This window comes from Passer montanus, unplaced genomic scaffold (genome assembly GCF_014805655.1).
Source record: "Passer montanus isolate IOZ18808 unplaced genomic scaffold, ASM1480565v1 scaffold7, whole genome shotgun sequence".
Taxonomy (NCBI): domain Eukaryota; kingdom Metazoa; phylum Chordata; class Aves; order Passeriformes; family Passeridae; genus Passer; species Passer montanus.
Window position 1 is genome coordinate 11,904,466 of NW_024372147.1, and position 25,477 is coordinate 11,929,942.

At 39.0% G+C, this 25,477-nt stretch overlaps 1 protein-coding gene across 1 annotated transcript in view; it reads left to right on the top strand.

The window, feature by feature from the left end:
* The first annotated feature begins 764 nt into the window (after nucleotides 1–764).
* The window catches only part of GLDC (glycine decarboxylase), a 41,092-nt gene continuing 16,379 nt past the window's right edge, over nucleotides 765–25,477 (top strand). Inside the window, exons 1-14 of the mRNA XM_039730008.1 lie at nucleotides 765–950; nucleotides 1,050–1,128; nucleotides 10,836–10,971; nucleotides 15,031–15,195; nucleotides 18,021–18,098; nucleotides 18,646–18,793; nucleotides 19,035–19,231; nucleotides 20,438–20,534; nucleotides 21,489–21,594; nucleotides 22,794–22,933; nucleotides 23,711–23,791; nucleotides 24,336–24,433; nucleotides 24,927–25,011; nucleotides 25,096–25,137. Coding sequence (XP_039585942.1) covers nucleotides 765–950; nucleotides 1,050–1,128; nucleotides 10,836–10,971; nucleotides 15,031–15,195; nucleotides 18,021–18,098; nucleotides 18,646–18,793; nucleotides 19,035–19,231; nucleotides 20,438–20,534; nucleotides 21,489–21,594; nucleotides 22,794–22,933; nucleotides 23,711–23,791; nucleotides 24,336–24,433; nucleotides 24,927–25,011; nucleotides 25,096–25,137 — 1,638 coding nt within the window. The remainder of the gene's footprint in view (nucleotides 951–1,049; nucleotides 1,129–10,835; nucleotides 10,972–15,030; nucleotides 15,196–18,020; nucleotides 18,099–18,645; nucleotides 18,794–19,034; nucleotides 19,232–20,437; nucleotides 20,535–21,488; nucleotides 21,595–22,793; nucleotides 22,934–23,710; nucleotides 23,792–24,335; nucleotides 24,434–24,926; nucleotides 25,012–25,095; nucleotides 25,138–25,477) is intronic.

Below are 25,477 nucleotides of genomic sequence, written 5' to 3' on the forward strand. Positions count from 1 at the left end.
CAATATAGACAAAATAGAGGAGAAATTTTAATAGCTATCAGTTAAAGTCAGTACTGGATTAGTATCATGACCCCTTGCAGCAAACAGCTTTGCTGTTCAAAGCAAGCTTCATCTCACTTAATTTGGGGATCTCTGATTCTGAAACCAGGGTCTCAGATCATTACTCCAAATACATACTGGCATAAATTTGTGAGGGCCTTTTCCTTTATAATAGAGTATTTATGATAGCTCAGATTATATCAGAGAAGTAATTTCATATTTACTACAGGAATGGAGAGCTTGCATGAATCAGTGATCTTTGGTGCAAAGTAAACTTACTTTTAGGTTTTACTAAATTCAGGAGGCAGTAGATCTGTGATACAATTAAGATTAAATTAATGAACATCTTGGATTTTTTCTTTCATTGTTACTTTATTTAAATGTTGATTCAAGTATATATCCTCAATGTGGCAACTCTGGGGTTAGTTCTGGAAGATGAAGAAATGTGGGCATCTGTTTGTAATCAAACATACAAGTTTGTAACTATGATAGTGTCATCCTCAGAGAGACACAGAACTGAAAGATGGGGAAAAGTAGGTTCCAGTTGCCTGTCCACTCCTCAAGACTAACATTAAAGGAGTAATAAACACAGACACACAGCTGTGGACAATGCGTTGCTCATCCTAAAGCTCGCCACTCCAAAGCAAGTCCACCCTCTGCTAAGGAAACACAGAAACATTTTTCTCCCGTCCGTTTTGTGAACGAAGACACTCTCTACCGGGAAAATGTCCTCCGGGGTGTGCCCGCGGGCCGGGGGCAGAGGGGGCCGAGCGGGGCAGCGGCGCTGGGGCGGCGGGGAGGCGGCGCGGTGCATCGAGCAGCTCCTGCCGCGGCACGATGACTTCTCCCGGCGGCACATCGGGCCCCGGGAGCCGGAGAAGCGGGAGATGCTGCGAACCGTCGGGGTGCAGGTAGGCGCCGTGCGGGACGGGAGCTGCGCGGCCGGACCTGCCGGAGCGGGCTGTGCCGCCCCGCGGGAGCTGACCGCGGCGTGCGGGCTCTTCTTGCAGAGCGTCGAGGAGCTGATGGACAAAACCATCCCGGCCAGCATCCGCCTCCGGAGGCCGCTGAGGATGGATGACCACGTCTGTAAGTGACCGCATGGCCCGGGGTGCTCCCGGACTTCCCGCGGCCCCTTCCGGCCCCAGCGCCCGTGGCGGGGCCCTGGGGTGCGCGCCCCCTGCCCCCGTGTCCCCGATGTCCCCGCTGACACGTGCAGCGCTCTGGTCCTGCCGCCCGAGCAGAAGTGCAGGGTGAGACTTAAATGAGCGTAGCAGCACAATCACCGACACTTCGTTCTTCTCCGACCAACTCCGCGCGTTATTTTGGCCGCTGCGTTTATTGCTGTCCTCTCGGAAATGGGTAGGAAGATTTGTGTAGCAGACAGGGGCTGCTCGAAAACTCGGTTTGGCGGTCAAGTACTCCATTGACTTCACTTTGTCCTAAGAGCCTAATGTGAAGTGAAAAGTATGACTAAAAATTGTCCCCTGGGTGTAGACTGCAGCTTCAAATGAGCCACTGTCTTTTGGTGGTTCTTTGTTATTTCCTCCTCCCCGACGCCCCCCTCCCCCAACCCCCAATAATAACCTGCATATTTTAATAACATTAAAAGTCTTTGTCTCCATATCATGGATACACAGGTAGACTAATGGCCTGAGTTTTAAATCTGTCTAATTGAGTGTTAGGGGTAAATTTCAGGAATACTAAACATCTGAGTCAGCTACAGTAGCTCAGCAAATTGCTGTAGGAAACTTGATGTGATTTCATGAGGTTTTAGATATTAACATTTTTAAGCGTTAGCAAGCACAGTGCAAAATTTTTACCTGCATGACTGCATTTTTGAGCAAAATCTGTGAACATGGTGCTGCAAGTCCTGAAAGTAAAAGAAACACTTAAAAATCCCCAATGATATACAATTGCCCTAAAACTAACAAAGCTCAGTGGCCATTCAGATGGCTATTGGGATCCAGTTACATCAGTATTAACTTCATTTTTGTGTCACAATCCTTTGCCTGATTCGTAGAAAACTTGATTCCTCTTGCTGGCATTTTCTCATTCCTCATCCGTGTGCTGTAATTTGAGTGTAAACTTCAGGCCTGCAGCTCCGGTGAGGTTCCTGGCCAGTTCAATCTGGTTACGCTGGGATGACATCACACATGAGAGGCAGCACCACAATGAACAGCCAGGAAAACTAGACTCTGAAAAGACGGATTCTAGCCAGGAGGGATACAACAGGGAATGATAGTTTCTACCTCTAAAATGTTTTATTAGTACAATGGTATTTTAGTCTTTCATAACTTTCTATGTTATTAGAATGGGGAAAGTCTGGGTAGAGAAGCAGAATTTAACAGCCTTCCTGTGTCTGTATAACTGCTTGGCATATTTCCTTATGGTTAATGTGTTTTAATCAAGGTACTCCCTGACTAGAAAGCGATTTTCACTGAGCTCAAAGAAAAAAGCTTTTTAGGTTACTATATTTTTAGGTCAGTAGAAGGAGTGAAATGCAGTTTGTCACTAATAATTATGCCTTAGAAGCCCTTACAATTTTTTTTAATCACTAGTTTTTATTATTAATTAATATGATTCTCTTACAAAATTTTACTTGACCAAAACATCCATAAAAGTAATACAGGATAGTGCGCACTAAAATACTTATACATTATTGAAAACTAAACTGGTGACATCAGCCTAAGTCACAATCTTTATGCAGTGCTCAAATGCTGATTCTTAGTAATTCTGAGTGTCTGTTTCCCATACAGTGGTGCATTAGTTGATGTCCTGTTGTAGGCAAGTTCTCACTGTGTAACAGGACTTTATTAGTTAACAGTGTATTTAGTTCACTGGCATTTTGCTCCGCTTGCTATGCTGTTCTTGTTCTCTTAGAGTAAACTTTGAAAGAATGTGACTGTGATGCAGAGTCTCACATTGCACAGCATGCTACAGTGAGTTTTCAAAAGAGATGCTTGCATGAGGTACAGAAAACTTTTTTTTTCTGTACATGACTGTGTTTTTCTCCTGCAGCCAGTGTGCTGAACTGTCTTTTATAATTTAATGTGTAGTTGTTTGTCGCTAGTTTTCCTCTGAACTGGTAGCAGAAAATTCCACAGCTTTTAAGAGAAAAGTTTAAAGCCGCAGCTTAAAATTGTGCTACATTACATTGATCATCTTGTACCCAGGACATTGTGAGTGAAGCTTGCTTTAAAGTACTGTTACAACACTTTCCAATAACCAGGATGGTATTTATCATGTAAGGATGGGGCATTATTTCTCTATAATGTACCTTTTACTAAAGAGAATTAGCAAAATTGGGCAGTGTCATGAAAACTGTATTATACTTTAATTTAAACATTTGTTTTTATTTGCATGAATGCACTCACACATGGAGAGAAAATAACAAGTCAGTGCAAAACATGTTATTCAATGAGCTTCAGCATTTATAAAGTTTATATTGCAAATACAGCAATTTCCACTTGTCTTTATAACTCAAAAATGTAATCATAGTGACTTCACAAATTGGAGTGCAGCTGAACAAATGAGCTGCTAGAGCTACTCCTTTATAGTAACAAACACAGCTGAGCTTATAAATGAAGTTTCATTGAAGTCAATCCTTACAGATAGAATTAGACATGTAGTTCAAGAAAACCACACACCCACCATAAAAAGCATGTCTGTGTATCATGGGTCTCTGCAATTACATTTGGGTGTTTTGGAAAGCTTTCGTAGCTGCAGACCTCGTCTCAGGTGTGTATATTTGATGTTTACATTTGATATATAATCTTCAAGTTTTGATTTGATGTGTGTCACTAGAAAAGATCACATTACAGATCCTTCCATTAATAACCTTACAAGTTGTCTAAAAGATAGAAAATTAATCAAATGTGTGTATGCAATAGCAGTAAAGAAAAGAAGTAAGAGGCTCCTGTGGATGGACCTTGTGTTAAAGAGCTTGTTCATATGGCATTGCATATTCCACTGATGATAAATAAAACCTCTGATTACAGTAGAAACACACTCTTTTTGTACCTGTGATGTCTCTCCTAGACTTTGAGCACAGACCTACTGTTCAGTGGAAGAATGAAGCTTCATTACTTCCCTGAAGGACATAACATATATATAGGGAGAAGGTCTTTAACTTTACTTACCTGGACATTTCCCGAGGGCAGGAAGGCTCTGCAGAGGGATCTGGACAGGCTGGATCCATGGGCCAAGGCCAGGGGTGTGAGGTTCAACAAGGCCAGTGCTGGCTCCTGCCCTGGGGTCACAGCAACCCCAGGCAGTGCCACAGGCTGGGGCAGAGTGGCTGCAAAGCTGCCACAGGAAAAGGAGCTGGGGGTGCTGCTGACAGCAGCTGAACATGAGCCAGCAGGGCCCAGGTGGCCAAGAAGGCCAATGGCATCCTGGCCTGGACCAGCAATGGTGTGGCCAGCAGGAGCAGGGCACACTGTACTTGGCATTCAAGTTGTGAGGCCACAACTTGAATCGTGTGTTGTTTTGGTCCCCTCACTAGAAGAAGGACACTGAGGTGCTGGAGACAGTCCAGAGAAAGTCTACAAAGCTGGTGAAGGGTCTGGAGCACAAGTCCTTTGAGGAGCGGCTGATTGAGTTGGGGTTGTTCAGACTGGTGAAAAGGAGGCTCAGGGGCACATTATCACTCTTTACAACTGCCTGAAAGGAGGATATAGCTGGGTGGGGTTTGACCTCTTTTCCCAGGCAACAAGTGCCTGGACAAGAGGAAATGGCCTCAAGCTGTGCCGGAGGAGGTTCAGCTTGGAAATCGGTAGGAATTTCTTCACTGAAAGAGTGGTCAGGCATTGGAATGGAGTGTGCAGGGAGGAACCACTCCTGGAGGTGTTCAGGGAACAACTGGACATGGCACTTAGTGCCATGGTTTACATGATAGGCTGCTAATCAGTCAGAGGCTGGAGTTGATGATCTTGGAGGTGTTTTTTGACCTAAATGATTCCATGATCTGTTTTTCTTAAGTCTGAATGCCTTAATATGGTAAGTGCCTCGTTTTGATGGTACAAGTGCATCTACATTCAAAATGCTTTTTCAATAACTTTTAGTGTTTTCTGTATTGGCAGATTTTTTTCTTGTACTGCCATTGTCAGTGATGGAGGAGAGAAGGATTGTAGCTTGTGCTAAGTTCCTGAAATAAAATCCTTTCTTTGGTATGAGAGATGACAGCACTAGCTGATGTCCATTTTGGGACCCAAAAAAAAAAAATAAATTTTAAAAGTGTCTCTTGCCATGAGCCCGCTGACTGTGTTGTAGTGTTGTAAAACCATCTGAACATGCCACTGAATTCCACTAGGAGTGAAATAGCTAAATGTCTGATTTCAGTGAACAGTGAATTTCAGTCCTGTACCTCAACTAATTGTGGAAGAGGGACTTTTTTTACAGATTTTTTTCTGCAGATGCAGTTAAGGAAAACCTTAATTTTGGCATGTAACTTCTGTTCAATCAATATTGACAAGACGGCTAGGGATCTGTTTGATTCTTAATTGGTATCAGCTGGTATTACAGAGCTTTATTTCCAGGGTTACAGTAAGGAAACTTGAACAATCAGCTTTTCTTTAGGTATTGAAGGTACTTCAGCACATATGTTGTGACTGACCGGTTTGAAGTAAAGGAACATATTGTCTTATGTGACTAATCTTCTGTATTTTATCCCTACAAACCTACTGTCTATGTCAGTCATAGTTATCCCTGCAATGCTGCCATGGTATGTCCATCTTTATATGTAATGTATAGGTCTTATGCATATGTTTGTTATTTCTGCTTTTTAGTTCAGGATTTGAATTTTTTAAAAGGTTGAATAAAAAAATACTTCTGTGAACTCCCGCAGGGTTTTTTTCTCAAACATTCCCAGATACCTTCTCAAATTTTAGAATTTATCAACATTAGTTCCTAAAATCTTAAGAATGCAATTTGGTCCCCAGTCTAAATGGTCTTAGATGCAATACTGTTCAGAAGCAGTTACAGTATAATAAAGACTATTTGTGTCTCCAAATTAGCAGCTCTTTTTGCCGTGAATCTTCTTTAAAAGGATTTTATATTTTAAAAGTTAATTCTGGGTGAATTTATAATCATCTCCAGATGTCAGACAGGGTTTTAGAGCTAGTTTAGTAATTTCAGGTTCCCTGCTGCTGCCGTGCAGCCACTATGATTCGGATGCCTGTGGCAGGGGTAATTGTTACTCTCCAGAGTGTTGCTATACATAGTGCAGAATCGACATTACCACCCAGGGCACTTTGCTCCTCATGCACTTTCAGGCTGCTGATCTTTTTTTCACAGGCAGCAGCCCTTGTGTGCCGAGCAGGGAAAGGCATCCTGTTTTATTCAGCCTGCCCCTGCTTTTGGCTCCTGGCAGCATCAGGTTTTGTGTGCTGCCCAGGCTGGCTGGGTGAGCACAGGTAGCCTGAGTGAAAGGAGAGAGGGCAGGGCACCATGGCTTTCTGCCCATATCTTGAAGTCGGGCACACAGCACCTGGAACATGCACTTTCCTTTATTACTGTATGCCTGACAGTGCTTTGGAACTATTTTTCTTCAATATTATCTGGTTGAATTAAATACTTAATTAAGAGAAATAAATTAATCCCCCTTTTATCAGTGGTTCTAAGGATCTTGCTTCCTTGATCTCAGAGGCTAAATTTTTTAAAAGATCTGATATAATGTGAATAAAAAATATATCAGAAATAGTAACCTTCTTTTTGTATTGCATGGTTAAAGTTGTATAACTGGTATGGATCCTTTTGTCTTTTCTTCACTCTCCTTCTCTAGTGCCATATTTTGCAGGTATCTCACATGTTCAAAGCAACTCTACTGTGCTAACTACAAAAACACTAGCAAAAATAACAGTATTATTTTGTGATCTGATAATTCAGTCTCTCTTACTATTTTTGTGATATATTCTGCCTTTGCTATTTGTAGATGTGTAGCAATCTGGAACTGCCCTTGCAGAACCTCTCAGACCCTCAGTAAGTTTCCTCCAGTTATAGGAATACAGCACAAGCAGTGGACATTATTCTGAGTACTGTCTTTGATTGTAATTTCTAATGAGCTGATGAGGGGAATAAAGATCAACTGCAGTGACTTTGCTGGCAATTTTTTTGCTGAACAAGGTTCTTAAAGAATTTTTATTGTACGCCCAATAAAATGAGTCTATAATAAAGCCATTTCAATCACTTTTTCTTAGAACACTGGAAACAAATGGCTGACTGTGACAGTGGCCGGAGTCCAACCATTACTTAAATATAGTGAATTTTTCTTTCTGTTTTATTTCCCCTTTTTGCATATTGGTTCTTAATCTCATTGCTGGGAGAATTAACAAGAAATGAGTAACGCAAGCAAAAATATTTCCAGCTGTGTTTTATAAATTATGTAATTAAAATTTTTAGGAATCCTCTGTGTTTTAGTTTAAAGAAATTAATAAATATTTAGACTAAATATTAGTTTAGACAAATATTAATTTAGACAAAATTTCCACTACATATGCTCCAAGTTATATACTTTGTGCAGTGGAAAACGTCTGCTATTTTCAGAGGTTGGCCTTGGGGACCAAACTGGAAATGTAGCAATTTTGTTGTGAATTTAAAAATTAATTTTTAAGCATAAATAAGATCACTCTTGTGTTTCACATTCATCTGCTTTTAGTTATTACATTAGTTATTTATTTAGCATTAGTTATTTACAAAATGACCAATAAAGAGTTAGGCCCCTTTCACAAATAACATTGTGGGAATATATTGTTGAACCCTAGGCTTGACAGAGTGGGAAATAAGGCCACTGACAGAGACACAGACCCAGCCCCGCTCAAAGCTTTGCTGTGGGCTCAGAGCAGATTGCTCAGGGCTTCACCCAGTCACAACCTGAAACCTCAAAAGGTGGTGTCCCTGCTCCATTGCTGGACTGTCCTCCTGGGCTCTTCTTGTGTCCAGCCTGAGATTCTGTCCCTCCTGCTGTGCATACAGTGCTTTTGAGGGCCCGGCTGCACCTCCTCCATCACCTCCTGTTGGTGCTGGGGATACTGGTAAGCATGGCTTGTTTCATTGCCTTGCTCTCTGGTCTTCGGACTCCAGCTTCTGAATTAACTTCTCTCTAACATTACCTGCATCACTCTTACTTGAATTCAGAACCCTTTCAATGTAAAGTAAACACTGAATTAATGAAATCTTCATGGTTTTATGTTTGGTCATAGGTAAGCCAGCCTAATACATAAATCAGGGGCTGTTGACTTCCCTTATTCAGGATTGCAGTTACATTTATGAGCTGTCTTCCTAAAGACATACTGTGATGAAGTACTTCAAGGCAGTAGAAGGCAAAGGGTAAGGAGTCTTTATCCCTGATCTCTTCAAAGAGGCATGTTAAATGTGGGAGATCTATTTTGAGCTGTACTGCTGCCATTGCCCTTATAGTGACCAAAGGAGCAGGGAATTAAGGTGAAGCAGGAGTGGAAGGAGTATGCCCTGCAGTGTTTTGCCACCCTGCTTAAAATTAACTATGCAACTGTCTTCACAGGTAGCTCATTAAAATGTGATAATTAAAAATGTATTCAATCTTGGAACCTCTCAGTGTAGGTATTCTAGATGGAGTGTGGTTCTACTCTTAAGCACAATCTCTACCTACAATCTCTACAAGCTTCTTGTAGCCTCACTAGGCTTTGGCTTTGTGCCTTCAATCAGTTTGGAAGCAGGTTTATTTCAGAGATCTCCAGCACAAGCTAAGTGGCTGCATGTAGTTCTTCTGGCTACAATTGCAGAGAAATAACTCAAGAAGAAAAGCCCAGTTGAGCAAACAAAGGAAATGTTATCTGTCACATTGTGCAGTATTTGTGGTATGTGTTTACTGCAGAAACTGCATTCAGTGCATTTTTGTGTGTGATATTGAGCTAGCAAGCAAGTTAAATGATAGCCAGCTTCTGCCTTCAACTGCAATTTGGAATTAAACAAGGAAATTCATTACCATTTCTGAGAAATCATTGATGTTTGAATTATGCAAGAGCACAAGCCTGTCTGAAATTGCAACCAAACTCTCTTTCATCAAACTTTTCGCAAGTGGTCAAGGAAGGCCTCTACAATGTTAAAGCTCACTTAAACAAACAACTGCCTCTCTCTTACTAAAAACTCTGTTGGAAGAGTTCTGGGGAGTGGAGTTTTTCACTACATTGCAGAAACTTTGTCCTGGACATTGCTAAGTTCAAACCTAATAACATACAACAGCTCTCCAGAAAAAAAAATGCAGTTTACTGAAACTAAGAAATCAGTCTTTGTACATTAGATCTAATGGTAACACTGAGTAAAAGGCAGAGAACAAATAAACTTTGAAATGAGAACTGAACATCAGTAAAAAAACTCTGAAAAGTGTAATATGACTGTGGAAGAAATTAATTGAAAACCTGGGGATTTTTGAAAAAAAATATCTGTATGCATAAATGCAATAGCAGCAGCTTGAGTGAAAGGAAAAAACCAAGTTTTGGAATCAGAGCTGAAGTTCTAATATCAGAGCTGAAGTTTGTGATTGCTCTGGAAATTAATTCAAAACCTAGATAATTATTTGCCATCACATTCTAGAAAATTAACTATTCTGACTTAGTATCTCTTGCTGGAGTAACTTACAGAGAGAAGATACTTTGTGACACCCAGGGCCCAAGGTATTCTAATTCTGTGATTTGCGGCATTATATTACAAAGTGACATCTTCAAGTTGTGGTGCAGAGGGAACAGAACTTGGCGTAACATTACAGCAAACCCTGAGGTCAGATTTGGGGGAAGAATTAAAAAACATCTGCTCCCCTCACCCAGGAGGATTGGTGTACAGCTCTACCCAGGTCTGTTAGGTTGGGCCAACCTGTCTGTCTGTGTGATCTTAAGACAATCTGCTGACCATCCTTTTGCATCCACAGCTACTAATATGTTTTTAAAATATGACTCTTTGGCAGATGTTTGTAGCATTATTCACTGACTGCTAGGAACAGGTTGACTCAGTATGATTTTTGCACTGCTTTCAGGACACTGAGAAGCAAGACCAAAGAGTAAACTGTGGCTGGGGGAGAGAGGGAATGCAAATGCTTTCATTCTGTATACTTCAAAATCATTCTCTTGTAATGTCTTCAAGTGAGATTGGCAGACTCATTTGAAAGTTAATCTCATTTGGAATGTCTTAGCTAGAAATACTTTTATTAACCTTTTTTTAAATAAACTGGTGAAGCATGCTAAAATTGAATTAAAAGAACTGTTCTGTTTTATCAGTAATTTAGGGAAAATGAAGAAATAAAGTTCTATGATGCTAAGAAATTATTCCTGGGTGCTTGGTGTAAGCCTGCTTTGTGCAAATATGACTCCGATAGAAACGCTAAATGGCAGCTGTGGGTGGCAATGGCTTCAAGTGATGTAGATTCTGAAAGATTCAGCTAATAGAAAATGTCTCCTGAGGTACTTTTTAATGCATGTGCAAGATGGGTCTCTTCTGGTTTGAATGTACATTGTATTAGCACAAAAAGAGCTCCTTCTGCCTGCAGCTGTTTCTCTCACTATTCTTTCCACATGCTTTGGAACCCTGTTATTATTCAGGTGTTGCATTTTCAAAATTCTGGCAGAATTTAAACTTTCCTAGAATATTTTACGAGGTTGCTTCTTTATCTTTGCTGTTCTTGACTTGCACTTTATTCTGCTACTGTTTGTACTTCCACCACCAATGAGTTGGTTTTTTTTACACAGGGGAAAAAGACATTTCAGTTAAAAACTGTTACTGTTACATGTAGTGGTAGCATTCTGACGTATTGTCTTTCTAATTAGGTGAAAATGAAATCCTTGAAACTCTGTACAATATTGCAAGGAAGAACAAGATATGGCGGTCCTATATAGGGATGGGTTATTACAACTGCTCAGTGCCTCAGCCCATTGCGCGCAACTTGTTGGAGAATGCAGGATGGTAATGTACCACATTTTATTCTTAAATGTATATGTGTAAGTATACATTTGTCCCACAAACCTTTTTTTTTTTTACTAAGGCTTTCATATATTTGGTAATGATGTGTATCCTACTGTGTAGGAACTGTGCTGTTCATGCTAAAGCTTGAAATTTACTTTAGAAAATGCTTTTTTCTGTAAAATATGCCACTAGTTTTGTGACTTCGATTTACAGCTCCTATGTATTATGAACTAATACAAGATTACATGTTTGCTTTAAGGAAGTAAACAGACTTACCTCCTAAACGAAAGTAATTCTTTCCTAATTTTTGCCTAAATTAAAAACGGCTCCCTCCTCCACTGGTGTACGCAATTTGGGTGGAGGTAGTTAAACACTACGCAATACTATGATCATGGTTTTCTGATGAGGAAGCAAGAAACTTCTAAGGAAGTAGAAAGTTCTAAAGTCTGTTCTCTTAGTATTTCTTTCTTAGTTGTGGGGGTTTTTTCGTTTGGTTTTATTTTTTGGTTAGTTGGGTGGTTGGGTTTTGGGTTTTTTTTGGGTTTTTTTTTTGTGGGTTTTTTTGGTTGTTGTTGTTGTTTTGGTTTGGTTTTTGGTTTTTTTTAACCAGAGACCTTCTAGGGTTTGAATTTTATCCATAAAGTGAGTTCTTGTCTTGTCTAAACAAATAATTCTTTGGTGAACACCAGTGAATTGAACTATCATAATAAGATAATTCATCTATGAAAAGGCTGAGAATATTGTACTTGATTCTGATCATCCAGCTGACAATTCAGTTTCTAAAGAATTGTAACTCAGGAATGATGCAACAGGAAAAGCTAGATTTCAAGTTGACTCCCACTTTTCAGCAGCATGAATGTAACCTTGCATTTTTGCATTTAGTTTACAAGTTCCTCTATCACTCAGTCACTAAGATGCATCTTTTATACTGTATTAAAATTAGTTACTTCATTTTAAACACTTCATTATTGACTAATTGTTATTTTAGTAAAATCAGTATTTAAAGGTTTTATATATATTTTAAAAATCCAAACAACAAAAAACTCCACAACTAACCAAAGGATCATATTACTCAATGCAAAAAGTCATTGCTACTTAGATGTTATGTGTTTTTTATACTTTGGGTTGCCATAAATGGGTCTACATATCTGTAGACCTCTAAGTCTTAGTTAATTTTAGTTTTGTTGGCTCTATTTGCATCACTGGTGGAAAAGTTGCAGTGTTTGAAGTCAATATGAAATACATTTATGCAAGGTTTTATTTCACTTTATCCTTGTTCATTTTTTGCAACATATGCAATCTAAATATTTCAATACAGTACCAGGAAAAAAATTATTGGTTGATAGAAGCAAAGACAAGAACAGCTAGAAAGTAAGTGGAACAAAATGAACTGCAGACTTTTCAACCCTAAAACATTATGTAGTGTTAGTGAAACAACTGAGAGAACTTGTCCAGAAATCTGTTCCTGTACTGTCCAGTAAAGTCAAACTAGATGGCTAAAGGCTAAACTATTAGATGGCTAAAGTGAAGGCTAAAATGTTTGTTGGAGAGAAAATATATATGTGTGCTAACTAACTATGCAGGCTTTATGGAAACTGTTTAAGAAACCAGACTTCTTATTTCTGCTGGGTGTGCAACACTTTTCATGCTGACACTCTTCACATTGCAGCTCCAAGGGAAATACTACAAGCTCAGGCTTATTGCTTCTGATCTATTCTGTCTCCCTTGCATAACTTGTGTGTACTTTGATTGGCATTTGCTGGAGCAACTAGAAATCTCAAAGTTCAACTTACTTGATTCCTTTGCCCCCAGACACTAAATGTATAAAAATACAAACATGTACCAAGGATGCCTGCATCCTTGAAAGTCTTTCACATCTCTAGTGTAAATTACTAAATTTGTTAGCTAGTAACACTCAGAATGTAATGAAAATGTAATATTCTGAAAATAGCTACATACTGTGCAACAATTGCTTTTAGAGAGTTTGCTTTTAAATTATTTTAAAAAGTCACTTATCATGTAGCATTGATTCAGGCAGAACACAGAATGCAGACTAAATCCAGATATTTTCTTTGAAGAACTTGTAGAGAAGTACAATCAATATGTAGATATTAAAAATGCCAAAAAACCCTTTTAAAAGGAGTGTTTAAATAAGTGTGCTTATGTTATAAGAGGTGTATTTATTTGTGGAACTGTTAAGTTTCCTAGTAGCTTGTGACAGTACTGGAATTCAAGATTTCTTGGTTGATTTTTTCCCATCTTTCTGAAATTGATTTGTTCAACTGTGTTGACCATTGAAAACCACAACATCAATATCATAAGGCTTCATTAATTTTGTTTTGTAATAGAGTGTACTTTCCCAGCTATGTGGAGCAGGAGTTCTCTAGTGCATTTCAATTAATCATAATGTTTTAATTCTTGTTAGTCTAATTCTAGTTCCTTCTACAAATTAAAATACAAGAAATAGCTCTTAGGTGAAATAAAGTGAGAGAGCACGTTGTAAAACTTTAGGTACAGAGAAATTTCTTCTACTAATCAATAAAAATCATTGCTCATGCAAAGGCATTTGGAATAATTCTTTTTATTGGTAAGAACTGTGTGGGCAGGGGAACCATATAGAAAAGAATTCTTAATACTACCAGATTGCAAGTTTATCTGGCAAACTGAGCACTGGATTTAGGTGCTGTGGAGAAAAAAAAAAAAAGCCCTACTATTGGGATTAGCAAGGTTACATTTGTCTGGGACATGGTCTCACTTGTGAACTATGCAGTCATATGACGATAATTAGTTTAGTGCTGGAACTGGCCAAAAATGAAGAAAAAAACCCTACAGGTTTTGGGGAAAATCATCAAGATTTATGTACTCTATATATAGCTATTCTTTCTGTTACTGTACTTAATAGTGTATGTGAATAATTCAAGCAGAGGTTTCATTTAATTAGATGGTTAATGTATTGGCATTATATATTACACTTTGAGTTCACTTACTGAATATGTCCTTCTAGCTTTTACGTTCTCTTCAGGACATTTTCCTGCTTTCTCTCTCACCTTACTGTTTTGTTGCTTCTCTCATCCTGCTCAATACCAAGTTCTCCAGCTTGTTTTTAAAAGAACATTGGTTTTCACCTTCTGTTGATTTTACACAACTTGAGCTTCCAAATACTGGAGTTTTTCTGGAAAGTTTATACCTTCACTTCATTTTTCAGAAGTCTAAGACGTGCTACTGCCCTTTTGGGGAAACAAACTGCTGTTTTCTTCCATCACTAGAAAACAGAGGCCACAAGTGTTCGCACGTACCACTTGTTTCTGGCTGCTACTCTAAATTCAATCTGGCGTAAAGTCTGTCCTGAAATACTGTGTAATCCAGTGCCCAAATTTCCAGCAGAGAGGAGAGTCTGACCTCTGTTTTTGCCTTTCATCCCTGGACCCATGCTGCTTTGTTTTCTGGACTGTTACAATAGAGTATGTCCCTTAGACTCTTGCATTTTTAAAGGAGTTGCTTATATTGCACTACTGTTTTGTTCACCAAATGACAACAGATAACACTGACATCAGTCTGACTTCCCTCCACTGACATATGGAAACTGTCATTTCACAAGGATTGCATACTTCTGAGCTTGATTTCATGAAATATCAAGCCTTTTTCCTCTTAAAAGGGTGGAGAAGACTTGATAAATAAAGGTCTTCAGAAACAGTATTGAAAAATTGTGGCAATATCTAGATATGATTGAAAAACATATTCTCCCTTGAATATTGTAACTTGATTAAATTTTTCCACACTCAGTCTGCTTACTCTTTCCTTCTCCATAATGTTCTTGCATGTCGGTTTCAAAAGTAATTTCTCTTTTCAAAATGGAGAAACAGAATTCTTGTTCTGTAAAAAATTAAGTCAACACCCGAAGGTAAAAATTACACTGTTTAAAGATAACTGTATTCTAACAAATTTCTATATTAATGAAATCTTATTTATTTTTTATGTGATACAGTTCAGTTATATATTGCCATAACTTTGTTACACATTTATTTTCTTAGACCCAAACTCAGAACTTTTTCCTGACAGGGTTACCCAGTATACTCCTTACCAGCCAGAGGTGTCCCAGGGCAGGCTGGAGAGCCTCCTAAATTACCAGACTATGGTGTGTGATATCACAGGAATGGATGTGGCTAACGCGTCTTTGCTGGATGAAGGGACAGCTGCTGCAGAAGCCATGCAATTATGTCACAGGTACTGTGTTTAAAAGTGTGGTTAAATCACAGCAGGAAGTAATTTTGGAATCTGAAGGCATCTCTCCCTGTGCAGGCAATGGATTGAAGTTGAGTGTGGCCTTCTTACTGTGAGCAGTTCACTAAACAACTGGAGTCCATGTTGCCACGCCTCCAGAGAACTTCCTAGTGTTGATGTAAATTAACTTGGATATTTAAGGCCTTCAGGAAATTAGGGATGTAGGAGAAGTTCTAGAGGAAGGAAGACTCACCCTTGTTGGAGGAAGGTTGGGCTAGAGAATACTTAAGCAAACAGGACTTACACAGGTCCTGATGTGCTGCACCCGTGGCTGCTGAGGGAGCCTGCTGATACAAACAAGAGGCCACCCTTGATTATGTCTGAGCAACCACAGTGGCTGGGACAGGTGCCTCAGCAGTGGAGCAAAGCAAATGACACTCCTGTCTCCAGGAAGGGAGGAATGAATATGCAGGGAACTACCAGCCAGTCAGCCTCACCTCCGTCCATCAGTGGGATGATGGAACAACTGCTACCCCTGGAAACCATTTCCAGACATATAAAGGACAAGAAGGGGATAAGAGGTCATGAGCATGAATTAACACAGAGGGAGGTCATGTTTGACCAACCTGATGACTTTCTACAGTTGAGTGACTGGGTGGGGGGGAAGGGGAGAGCAGTGGCTCTCCCTTAAATCCCCACAGAGAAACCAAAAAATATGGGCTGAATGAGGTGGGAGAGAGATAGATGGAAAACTGTCTGAATGTCAGCCCAGGGGGTGCTTGTCAGTGACATGAACTTTAGGTGGAGGACAGTTATTATAAGCCAGGGGCAACACTGGGTCCAATCCAGTGTCATAGGGCATATCGTGTTCTCAGCAAACTTGCTGATGATGCAGAACTTTGAGGATCAGATGATGGACAAGTGAGTTGTGGTGCCTTCCAGGGGGACTTGGACAGGAGAGAATGGGTTGACAGGAACCTTATGATGGTCAACAAGGGGAAGTGCAAAGTTCTGCAGCTGGGGGAGAAGCAGTCCCTGGCATATGGGGTACATGATGGGGTCTGGCAGGCTGAAAAGCACCTTTTCTGAAAAGGCCTTTGGGGGTTTGGGTGACACAGATTGAACACAATACAGCAGTGTGTACTTATTTGTGGCAATTGGCAAACAATCTCCTGGGCAGCACTGGAAGGAGGAGTTCTACCAGGATGCCAGGGAGGGATCCCTCCCTCTCACCCTGAATCCACATCCCACAGTGCTGTGCCCACCTCCCCTGCAAAACAGAGACATGGACATACTGGAAGGAGTCTAGTTGCCCTGCCTAGGATACCAGCCCAGCTACTGGCCGACACACACCTGCTTCCACTGATTCCACCACAGACACAAGGGCTCCTACTGGCTGATGTGCAGCTCCAGTTGCTGGCATTCACTTCATTCCACTCCCTCCAGTCATTTCAATTGCTGCACTATGGAAACGTGGATCCTTTGTGGTCTGACTCCAGCGCAGCTCACACATGCACACACAGAGTATATGGAGTCCCCTAACCCATGAAAGGAATCAGAAAGGCATTTAACAAGAAGAGAGGACAGACTTCACTAGTTAGGTGCAAGAACTTCAGCAACCAACTATTTATATGTGACTGTCCCAGTCTGTCCCTTACTCTCCTATTTTGCTACAATTATTGCTCACACAATCACTTAACTGCATTGTTTTCCCCCTAAACATGTAATAATAAGACACATTTGCAATCCCCAAATGCTTTCCTTGTTTATTCTGTAATGTCTGCTTGCCAAGTGGGGGCAGGCACCCAGATGGTGTGCCTGTTTGTGTTAAATAATGAATTGGAGTTTGCACCTGCCTGGTGGGGTCTTTGCTCCTCTGCACTTGTGGAGGTGGGTCTGTGCTGGGCTGATTTTCCCTGAGAAGTACCAGGGAGCAGCAGGGACAAGGTGTTATCTGGGCTTCCCCACCTGCCATTGCCTCTCTCTGGGGGATGCACAGGACCTTTTATCACATAATCTAATGGACTGTGGCCCGAGTCTCTTGTGGCCATGAAAGTTGAAGATGTGCATTATCTTTTTCCATCAGTGATTAAATGAAGCTTTTAAGAAAGTGTGGAGTACATAATTCTAAGTTGCTAAAAGTGAAACTACTTTCATGGATGCCTGTTGTAGGGCCATGTAAAAGGGATTTGCAAATCAAATTAAATATCAGAAATTATTGAAGGTCACTGAGAACTGTGTGTCAGGAAGGTGATTACATAACAGAGACTGTGTAATCGTAGTTTCATATGTGTAAAAATATTTTTCTAACTACTCGCTAGTTCAAAGCCTCAGTGTGACATAAAATTCTGCTTACCAGAGAAAATTTACCAGAAGCATAAAATGGTTTGGGTTGGAAGGGACCTTAAAGATCACCTAGTTCTATCCCCACTGCTGTCAGCAGGGACCCATCTTCTTCATCTCCCTTTACCTACTTGAATGGCTCACTTCTTTTTTATGCAGGGCAACACTGAAAAATCTGTATTAAAGACCACGGTTGTATTCCTTTAGAAGAATGTGTGGAGCTATTCCTGTGGCTTTTGAAATTAGCTCCCTGTTCTGTTTCAGTTTTTGCCATGTATGATTCTCATTTGAGTGTCTAAAATGGCTTTTTAAATGTAAACGTGCCAGAAACTTCATTCAATCTTACACTTAATCTGGTTATAGTAACTAATATTTTCAACTGCCTTTTTACATAGGAAAACTCACTATTAGAAAATAAGCTAACTTATTTCCATGGAAAACAATATATTATTGATGTGTAAACCTTCTTTTTCTTTTTTTAACAGACACAACAAAAGGAGAAAGTTCTATGTAGATGCCCGATGCCACCCTCAAACTATAGCAGTGGTCCAAACTAGAGCAAAGTAATGTTTTCCTCCATTTTCCACCATACATTTTCCCTTACACTGAATCATTTTCCATCTGTGCCTTTTTGCTGTAGACCTAACATTTCTGGCCTGTGCTTTCTTTGCAAACTAAAAGCAGAAGTCTGTTATCATTTGGCATTACTTCTAGTTCAAATGCAACTGCATAGAAATTAAAGACCTTTAAAAAGAGGCTAAACATATCATATAAAGAAAATATTTAATTTTTCCTTTAAATTGTTGCACAACTATATACATTTGACTGTTGAATTCAGTTTGGTCATTTTTTTCTTTTACTAGGAAGCAAGTATCTTTAAGATTCTCTGTTTGCTTTGCTCTGTATTTCTGATGGTGATATTGAATGCAGTTCTTCTTTAGTACTGTATAACATGACATGAAACTTCGTGTTTAGTGCTGCAAAGATGTTTGACTCTCTGTATGTTAAAGAGAAGAGTCATATATGAGTCCATGAAAATATCTTATTAAATATCACTCCAAGTTTGGAGATGGTTTGAATATTTTACCTTCTGCATGTTTTTGTCTCCAGTTATACAGGTGTTATTACTGAGATCAAATTACCCCATGAGATGGATTTCAGTGGAAAGGATGTCAGTGGAGTGTTATTTCAGTATCCAGACACTGAAGGGAAGATCGAAGACTTCTCTGAACTTGTTGAAAGAGCTCATCAGAATGGGGTAAACTTGATTGGTCACACAGATATCAATCTGATGCATCAAACAGCCATATTCATAGAAACTTAAGTGTTAATGAGATACAGCCTCAGCTATGTGCAATTCATAACCATTACAACCATTGCACTTCAGCTCCATGCAAGTGATGTGGACCTCTTTGAAACTAAATTCAAAAACCTGGCTCCCATGTAAACCCCATTCCTTTAGAAGAGAGGCTGACTGCTTTGTGCATTTCTGTTCCCAGGCTCTCGCCTGCTGTGCCACTGACCTTCTGGCCCTCTGTATTCTGAAGCCTCCTGGAGAGTTTGGGGTTGATGTCGTCCTGGGTAACTCCCAGAGGTTTGGCGTCCCACTGTGCTATGGGGGACCCCACGCAGCATTCTTTGCTGTCAAGGAGAATCTAGTGAGAATGATGCCGGGCAGAATGGTGGGTGTCACAAGGTAAGGGCTCCCTCTGCCATTAAGTGAAGATTGAAGTCACAGAGTCGTAGAGTCCTTAAGGTTAGAAGAACCTTCAAGATCATCATATCCAACTATCAACCTTCCACAATGTTCACCACTAAACCATGTTCTCTATATCCATGCCATATCCACACTTTTTTTGAAGACTTCCAGGGATGATGATGCTGTCACTTCCTGGGCAGCCTGTTCCAATGCTTTAGAACCCTTTATTTGAAAATCTTTTACCTGATATCCTGTCTAAAGTCTCCCCTCAGAGATCCTAGTAATACATAAGAAACCATAAAAAACACCCTATGACCATCTTGTGCAGCCTTTGTGAACAACAGGTGACCATGGTGTTGTACTGAGCACCCTATTTTTTTTGAAAACTGTGAGACTAAAAGTTGCCTTCAGTTTTGAGGAAGCAAGCTTCAAGACTTCCATTTGCAAGGAACTGTCTATAGTTCTTGTGGCATTGTGGGGTGAAGAGATAACCAAAAGCAGAGTGGATTCATTGTGGTGGCAGGAGGCTTTGCAAGCTAACTTACCCTGCATATTCTGTATTGACTTTTTCTGTCATCCAATCTTATAAAACATAAATGGAAGGAAGTAGAAAATTCAGTGAACCTCCAAAATAATCTAGAAGGAACTTAGTCTAGTTCAAATTATAGTTATGCAGAGAGTGTGCAAGATCTGCTTTTAATAGTCACTGATGGTGATGTACTGTGTCTTTTGGCAAGATGTCAAACTAGTAATAATTGAAATGCAAAGTAATTGTCACTAGGAAGACTGCCTGTCTTTGTCACAGAGACTATCCAGAAGTACTTCAGTAACCAAAATAACTAAAACATTCACAGTTATCAATAAGCCTAGGAATATTTAGTTTATATTATTTTTCAGTTAAAATAGTTGCAATCATCTGTGTCATTTTAAGGCAAATACCAAATTTCCTGTAGTTTGCTTAGAATTTCACTGTGTGCTCTATCTGACCAGCTGTGATATAAACAGAAATCTAGAGGTGCTTTAGTCTTGCTCTGTTTGGTATTGCAACTGGCCTGACTTACGCTTTGTTCTCTCCAGCACCCTTCTGGAGTTATTTGTCTCTGAGGACAAATAACTAGTTTCAGGTTAGCATGCATAAAGTTCTGTGTCATATATAACTGTAATTTTAAAGTAACAGAAGCAACATTTTCACTTGTGGCTTAGAGATGCAAGTGGGAAGGAAGTGTACCGGCTTGCTTTACAAACACGAGAGCAGCATATCAGGAGGGATAAAGCTACCAGCAACATCTGCACAGCACAGGTAACTTACACTTTATTTTCAGGGCTAGAAAGGAACCAGTTGAACAATGAGCTACCTATACTTTAGAGAGATTTTAGTAGGAAATTAAAGGACATAGAAATATTCTGGTATTTGTTCATTTGTTTTGAGTCCTTTGAATAATGGGATCTGCTTGAAAAGAGAGTTTTACTGTTTTCTTATTGTAGTCGTGAATTCTTGCAGTGTCATGAATCTGTCTTGTAGCATAAACACCACTGAGTAGTGGCATGTTTGTTATAAACTAGACAGAATTCTTCATAATGGAGAAGGGAATTCCAATGGTCTGAAATTTCCAACTCAAGGCAGGAGAAGTAAACTTTTTATTTGTAAAACTGACTACTCAAATTGTCACAACTTACATTTTTGTCTATGTGATTTGATGCAAGAATGTTACATCACCAAAGCAATATCTTTACAGGAAAATACCATGATTAAGTAAGTATCAGAGTTCCAACAGTATCCAAAATAGTTGTTTTCAGCATACTTCCAAACACCTCCAGCCAGACAAGGTCATAACATTTTCTTGCTCCTATCAGCCTTCCTGCTGCTCTTAATGTTGTGACAGATTTTAAGAGATTATTATTGACACAAGTTTATATACTTAGTATTCAGGATATACTCTATATTTTTTTGTACTGATCCTCTACTTTAAAGTCTTTAAGCATCTTTGTTGCAGTAGTTGAATTTAAGTACAGGTTAATTGCTAAAACAATTACAATTTAAACAGCACTGAATTCATAATCAGTCCTTATAGTTTCATAAAAGTATTTTGCCTTTCCCTCCTTTTATTTTGTAGGCAATAGATGAGTAGCTATAACATCAGCTGAGGATATGTGGTTGTCTCTGGGTGCTAAAGAAACTTTTCACTCAACTTTCATGAAGTAGTCTTTGCTCACAATAACAATAACAATGTTCTGAACTGTATTTGGATCCTAGGCTCTTCTGGCTAATATGTCAGCCATGTTTGGTATATACCATGGCTCTGATGGACTAAGGCACATTGCAAGACGAGTTCACAATGCTGCTCTAATCTTAGCTGAAGGTGCGTACTTAATGTTTACAGGAACTGTTCTAAAATCCTTATCTCTTAAAAAACACATCTTAAATAAACTTACAGGGTGGGCGCAGGGGTGTCCATCTGATGTGTGCTCTCTCAAGTTGAGTGAGGCCATTTGGCTGAAGGTGCGTACTTAATCTTTACAGGAACTGTTCTAAAATCCTTACCTCTTAAAAAACACATCTTAAACTTACAGGGTGGGCGCAGGGGTGTCCATCTGATGTGTGCTCTCTCAAGTTGAGTGAGGCCATTTTAATACAAAATTCACAGCTGGTAGTTTTTGTGTAGTTCTGGTAGTGACATCCAAGAATAAGGTGTCTGTGTGATAAGAAGTTGCAGGCATTGCTTCTGTTTTCTTGGGAAACTAACAGAAGTCTACAGAGTGAGTGCCTAGATGTTACTGTTGAACTGCTGTTTGCCAGCATCTACCTCTTTTGATGGACCATCCTGGTTTACACACAGAAATCTGCACAGAGTATAAATAACATAGCGAAAGAAGGTAATAAATGATATTAAAGCAATAGAAACATTTCAGTTAAATTCGGTGGAGTATCATACCTGCTACAAACATTGAAATCCCAAATCTTAACAGCTGAAGAAAAGCACAAAATCTGTAGCAGAAAATAATGGTTGCATCTGGACTATGTGGTCTGGTAGGGCTTTTTTTTTCACTGATAATACTACCACTGCTCTCAGAAGGAGCTATACAAAATGGGAATGTTTGGAACCAAGGGATTACTGTAAGAAACATCCATACTTTATTTGCCATTTTAGCCAGAAGACCTCTTGCTACCACAAAAAAACCCTAAGACTGTAAACTTTCTTATGGGAAGCTCTGTGGCAGCTCATATCTATTAATATCTTTCCAATCTTACTATTTTGTCCTTATTGCATTCATATACCCACTCTGCTGTTGTATATATGTCAGATATGATGTATCAGAATTACCTTCCCTAGACTCAATCTGCATTATTACTTAGGTTTGAATCTGATTTATTTGCATTTCATACACATTACCATTTCAATAAAAAGATGGTGATTTTGCTGCTCTTTACACAAGGAGTGTATTTTGCTTTATTATGTAAAAGCATTTATTTATGAGATACATAGCGTTGCTTTGTAGCTGCCACCTGAGCAAACCATACACTGTGCATATAATAGAATTAATTTACTGTTTTTTACAGGTCTCAGGCGAGCTGGTCATAAACTACATCATGATCTATTCTTTGATACCTTGACGATCACGTGTGGATGCTCAGTCAAAGAGGTTTTGGACAGGGCAGCTCTTAGAAAGATAAATTTTCGGATTTATAGTGATGGCAGAGTAAGCAACTTTTTAAACCTTTGATTAATTCAGAAATTTTGTTGTTTGACATTTTCTTCATTAAGTTTCTAATCATTACATGTACTAAACAGAAAAAAATTATTTATGATTTTATAATTTGCTCAGATATAGCCATCAATTATAAAGATGATATAAAGAATGAACTTGTTAATATCCAGAAATAATGATTCTGTTTTCATTTTATGCCAATTAAAAAGATTATCTAATATTTTAATATTAAATATGCCACTAAGGGGTAGCGTGGGGAGACTCTGGACTCTAAAATTTAATGATGAAGTACAAGGTGACATCCAGAATTCAGGTTCTATGGCAGTGTTTGAAGGCAGACTGAAATCTAAACCACGTCTTGGTTGGCACTAAAGGAGTCTTCACAAAGTGCAGTATGTTCTGTAAATTGGAATAGGGGGAAGGGGTGTTACAGGAGACTGGGCAATTTTCCTATTAAGTAAAAAACACTTAGAAACACTAGAAAGGAGATCATGAATCTCAAAGTTTCTGAGCCATCTGGCTTGGATGGTTTAGGAGGGTAAAGGAAGTAACCGGAAAATGTTATATAAATAAAATAAATTTGTATATCATAAATATCTATAAATACGTATGTATATTGTTGGGTAGATTTATTTTTTTTTTTTTCCTCTTGTGTTTCTGGCAAGCTTTTCTTGACCAAAACATATGTTTTATTCTCTAGAATAAACTATATGTACTATGTCTCTAGAATAAACAGCTTTGAGTAATTACTGGTGCTTTTGTCCATAGCTCGGAGTATCACTTGATGAAACCGTAAATGAGAAAGATCTAGATGACATATTATGGATTTTTGGTTGCGAGTCTTCTTCTGTAAGTACATAATAGGACATCTGGATTAAATTATCTGAATGTTTCCAGAGTTTAATGAAAACTAAAACTGGTCTTGTATAGTGGGTTTCTATATGATAAACATTTGTTAAATATTAAGAATTTCAGATCCTTTCTTAAATAAAGAGGTAGTGTTAAATAAAGGATTTCTATAATGCTGTTTTCTGGTTGCGACACTTAGTTTTTTCGGTCGTCTTGGACACATTGCATTTAGGGTATTACTTCTGTAATGGTTAGGAGAGGGGGTCAGTTAGCTCTTTCCCCACTGGAATTTTTGTTGCATGTCATTAGCATTTCGCAGCAATACCTGCAAGGTGAGGACTACTGAGACATTAAAGCTACCCAGTTTTGATATATCGCTGTTGTCATGCTAGGTATATACAGATACATATGATATTAAAGGTGGGGATTTTACCTTAAAAGCTGACTAAAGTGAGGTAAACTAGTTCATAAGCTAGTTCTAATGGAAGCTGACTACAAAAAAAAAATCCATGAAAATATTTGACTCTATTTCTTTTTGTTGAAGGAGCTAATTGCTGAAGGTATGGGTGAGGAAACCAAAGGCATCCTTAGCACCCCATTTAAGAGAACTTCCAAATTCTTGACACACCAGGTTTTCAACAGGTTTGTGAATGTATGATTCTACTTTTAGGGAATCTGAATGTATGTTTGCCATTTTTAGGGAATCTGAAACATCTCCTTTCAAAACCAGCAGTGGAGTCAGTTGAGGACAGTTTTGTACCTAAATTCATAGAGTAACTCGTTACTCTAAAATAAGCTATTTAGTAGCATTTGTAGTTATCCTCTCATTTTAAATGAGCACAGCAATACTCATGACCACTGAGGGAATGTGTCTTTCCAGTAATCTACTGCATTGTACAATTTACCATTCGAGGACATGGTATCCTTGTATTCCATATTTACTGATAGTGTTACTGAGATAATAATAAGCATTTTTAACCTGTGTTGCTATTAGCAAGCTTAAAGTGCCAGTTTGAAAATAACTACTTAGTATATATTAATAACTGTCCTCAGTCTTACTTCTTTTTTTTTGTCCTTTTCCTATGTATCAGCTGGTACAGCTTCTTGCCTTAACACTGTGTTTTGTGTTCTCCAGCTATCACTCTGAGACAAATATTGTGCGGTACATGAAAAGATTAGAAAACAAAGATATTTCCCTTGTTCACAGCATGATTCCCTTGGTAGGTATTTACCAAAAAGAAATTATGTACTTACCTATGTGTTTATGTAATTCGATAAATACTGATATGTGTTTATATTTTTAGGGCTCCTGCACAATGAAGCTCAATAGTTCAGCTGAACTCACAGTAAGTTGCAATAATACTTTCTGACTTGATATCCAAATGAGCAAACTATCTAGCAGGTGTCATTGTGGAGAAGTAAAGCCTGCTCTTCGTCTAATACTTCACCTGAGGAGGCAGTTTCATGGGTAGCTAGTCACTCTCTCCCTTTTCCCCTAAGAAAACATTCTGAAAAGCACAAGTAGGACTGCAACAACAGTAGGAGAGTATGTGGTTTTGAAGACTTGATTTTGAAAAAAATTATGAAAATAATTTTTGGAATTAGGTTTTGCAGTCCTGTTCCCTCAAGCAATGTTGTATTACCTAAATTCTGTCTACTTTACAGATCGTAAAATCAAATCCTCAG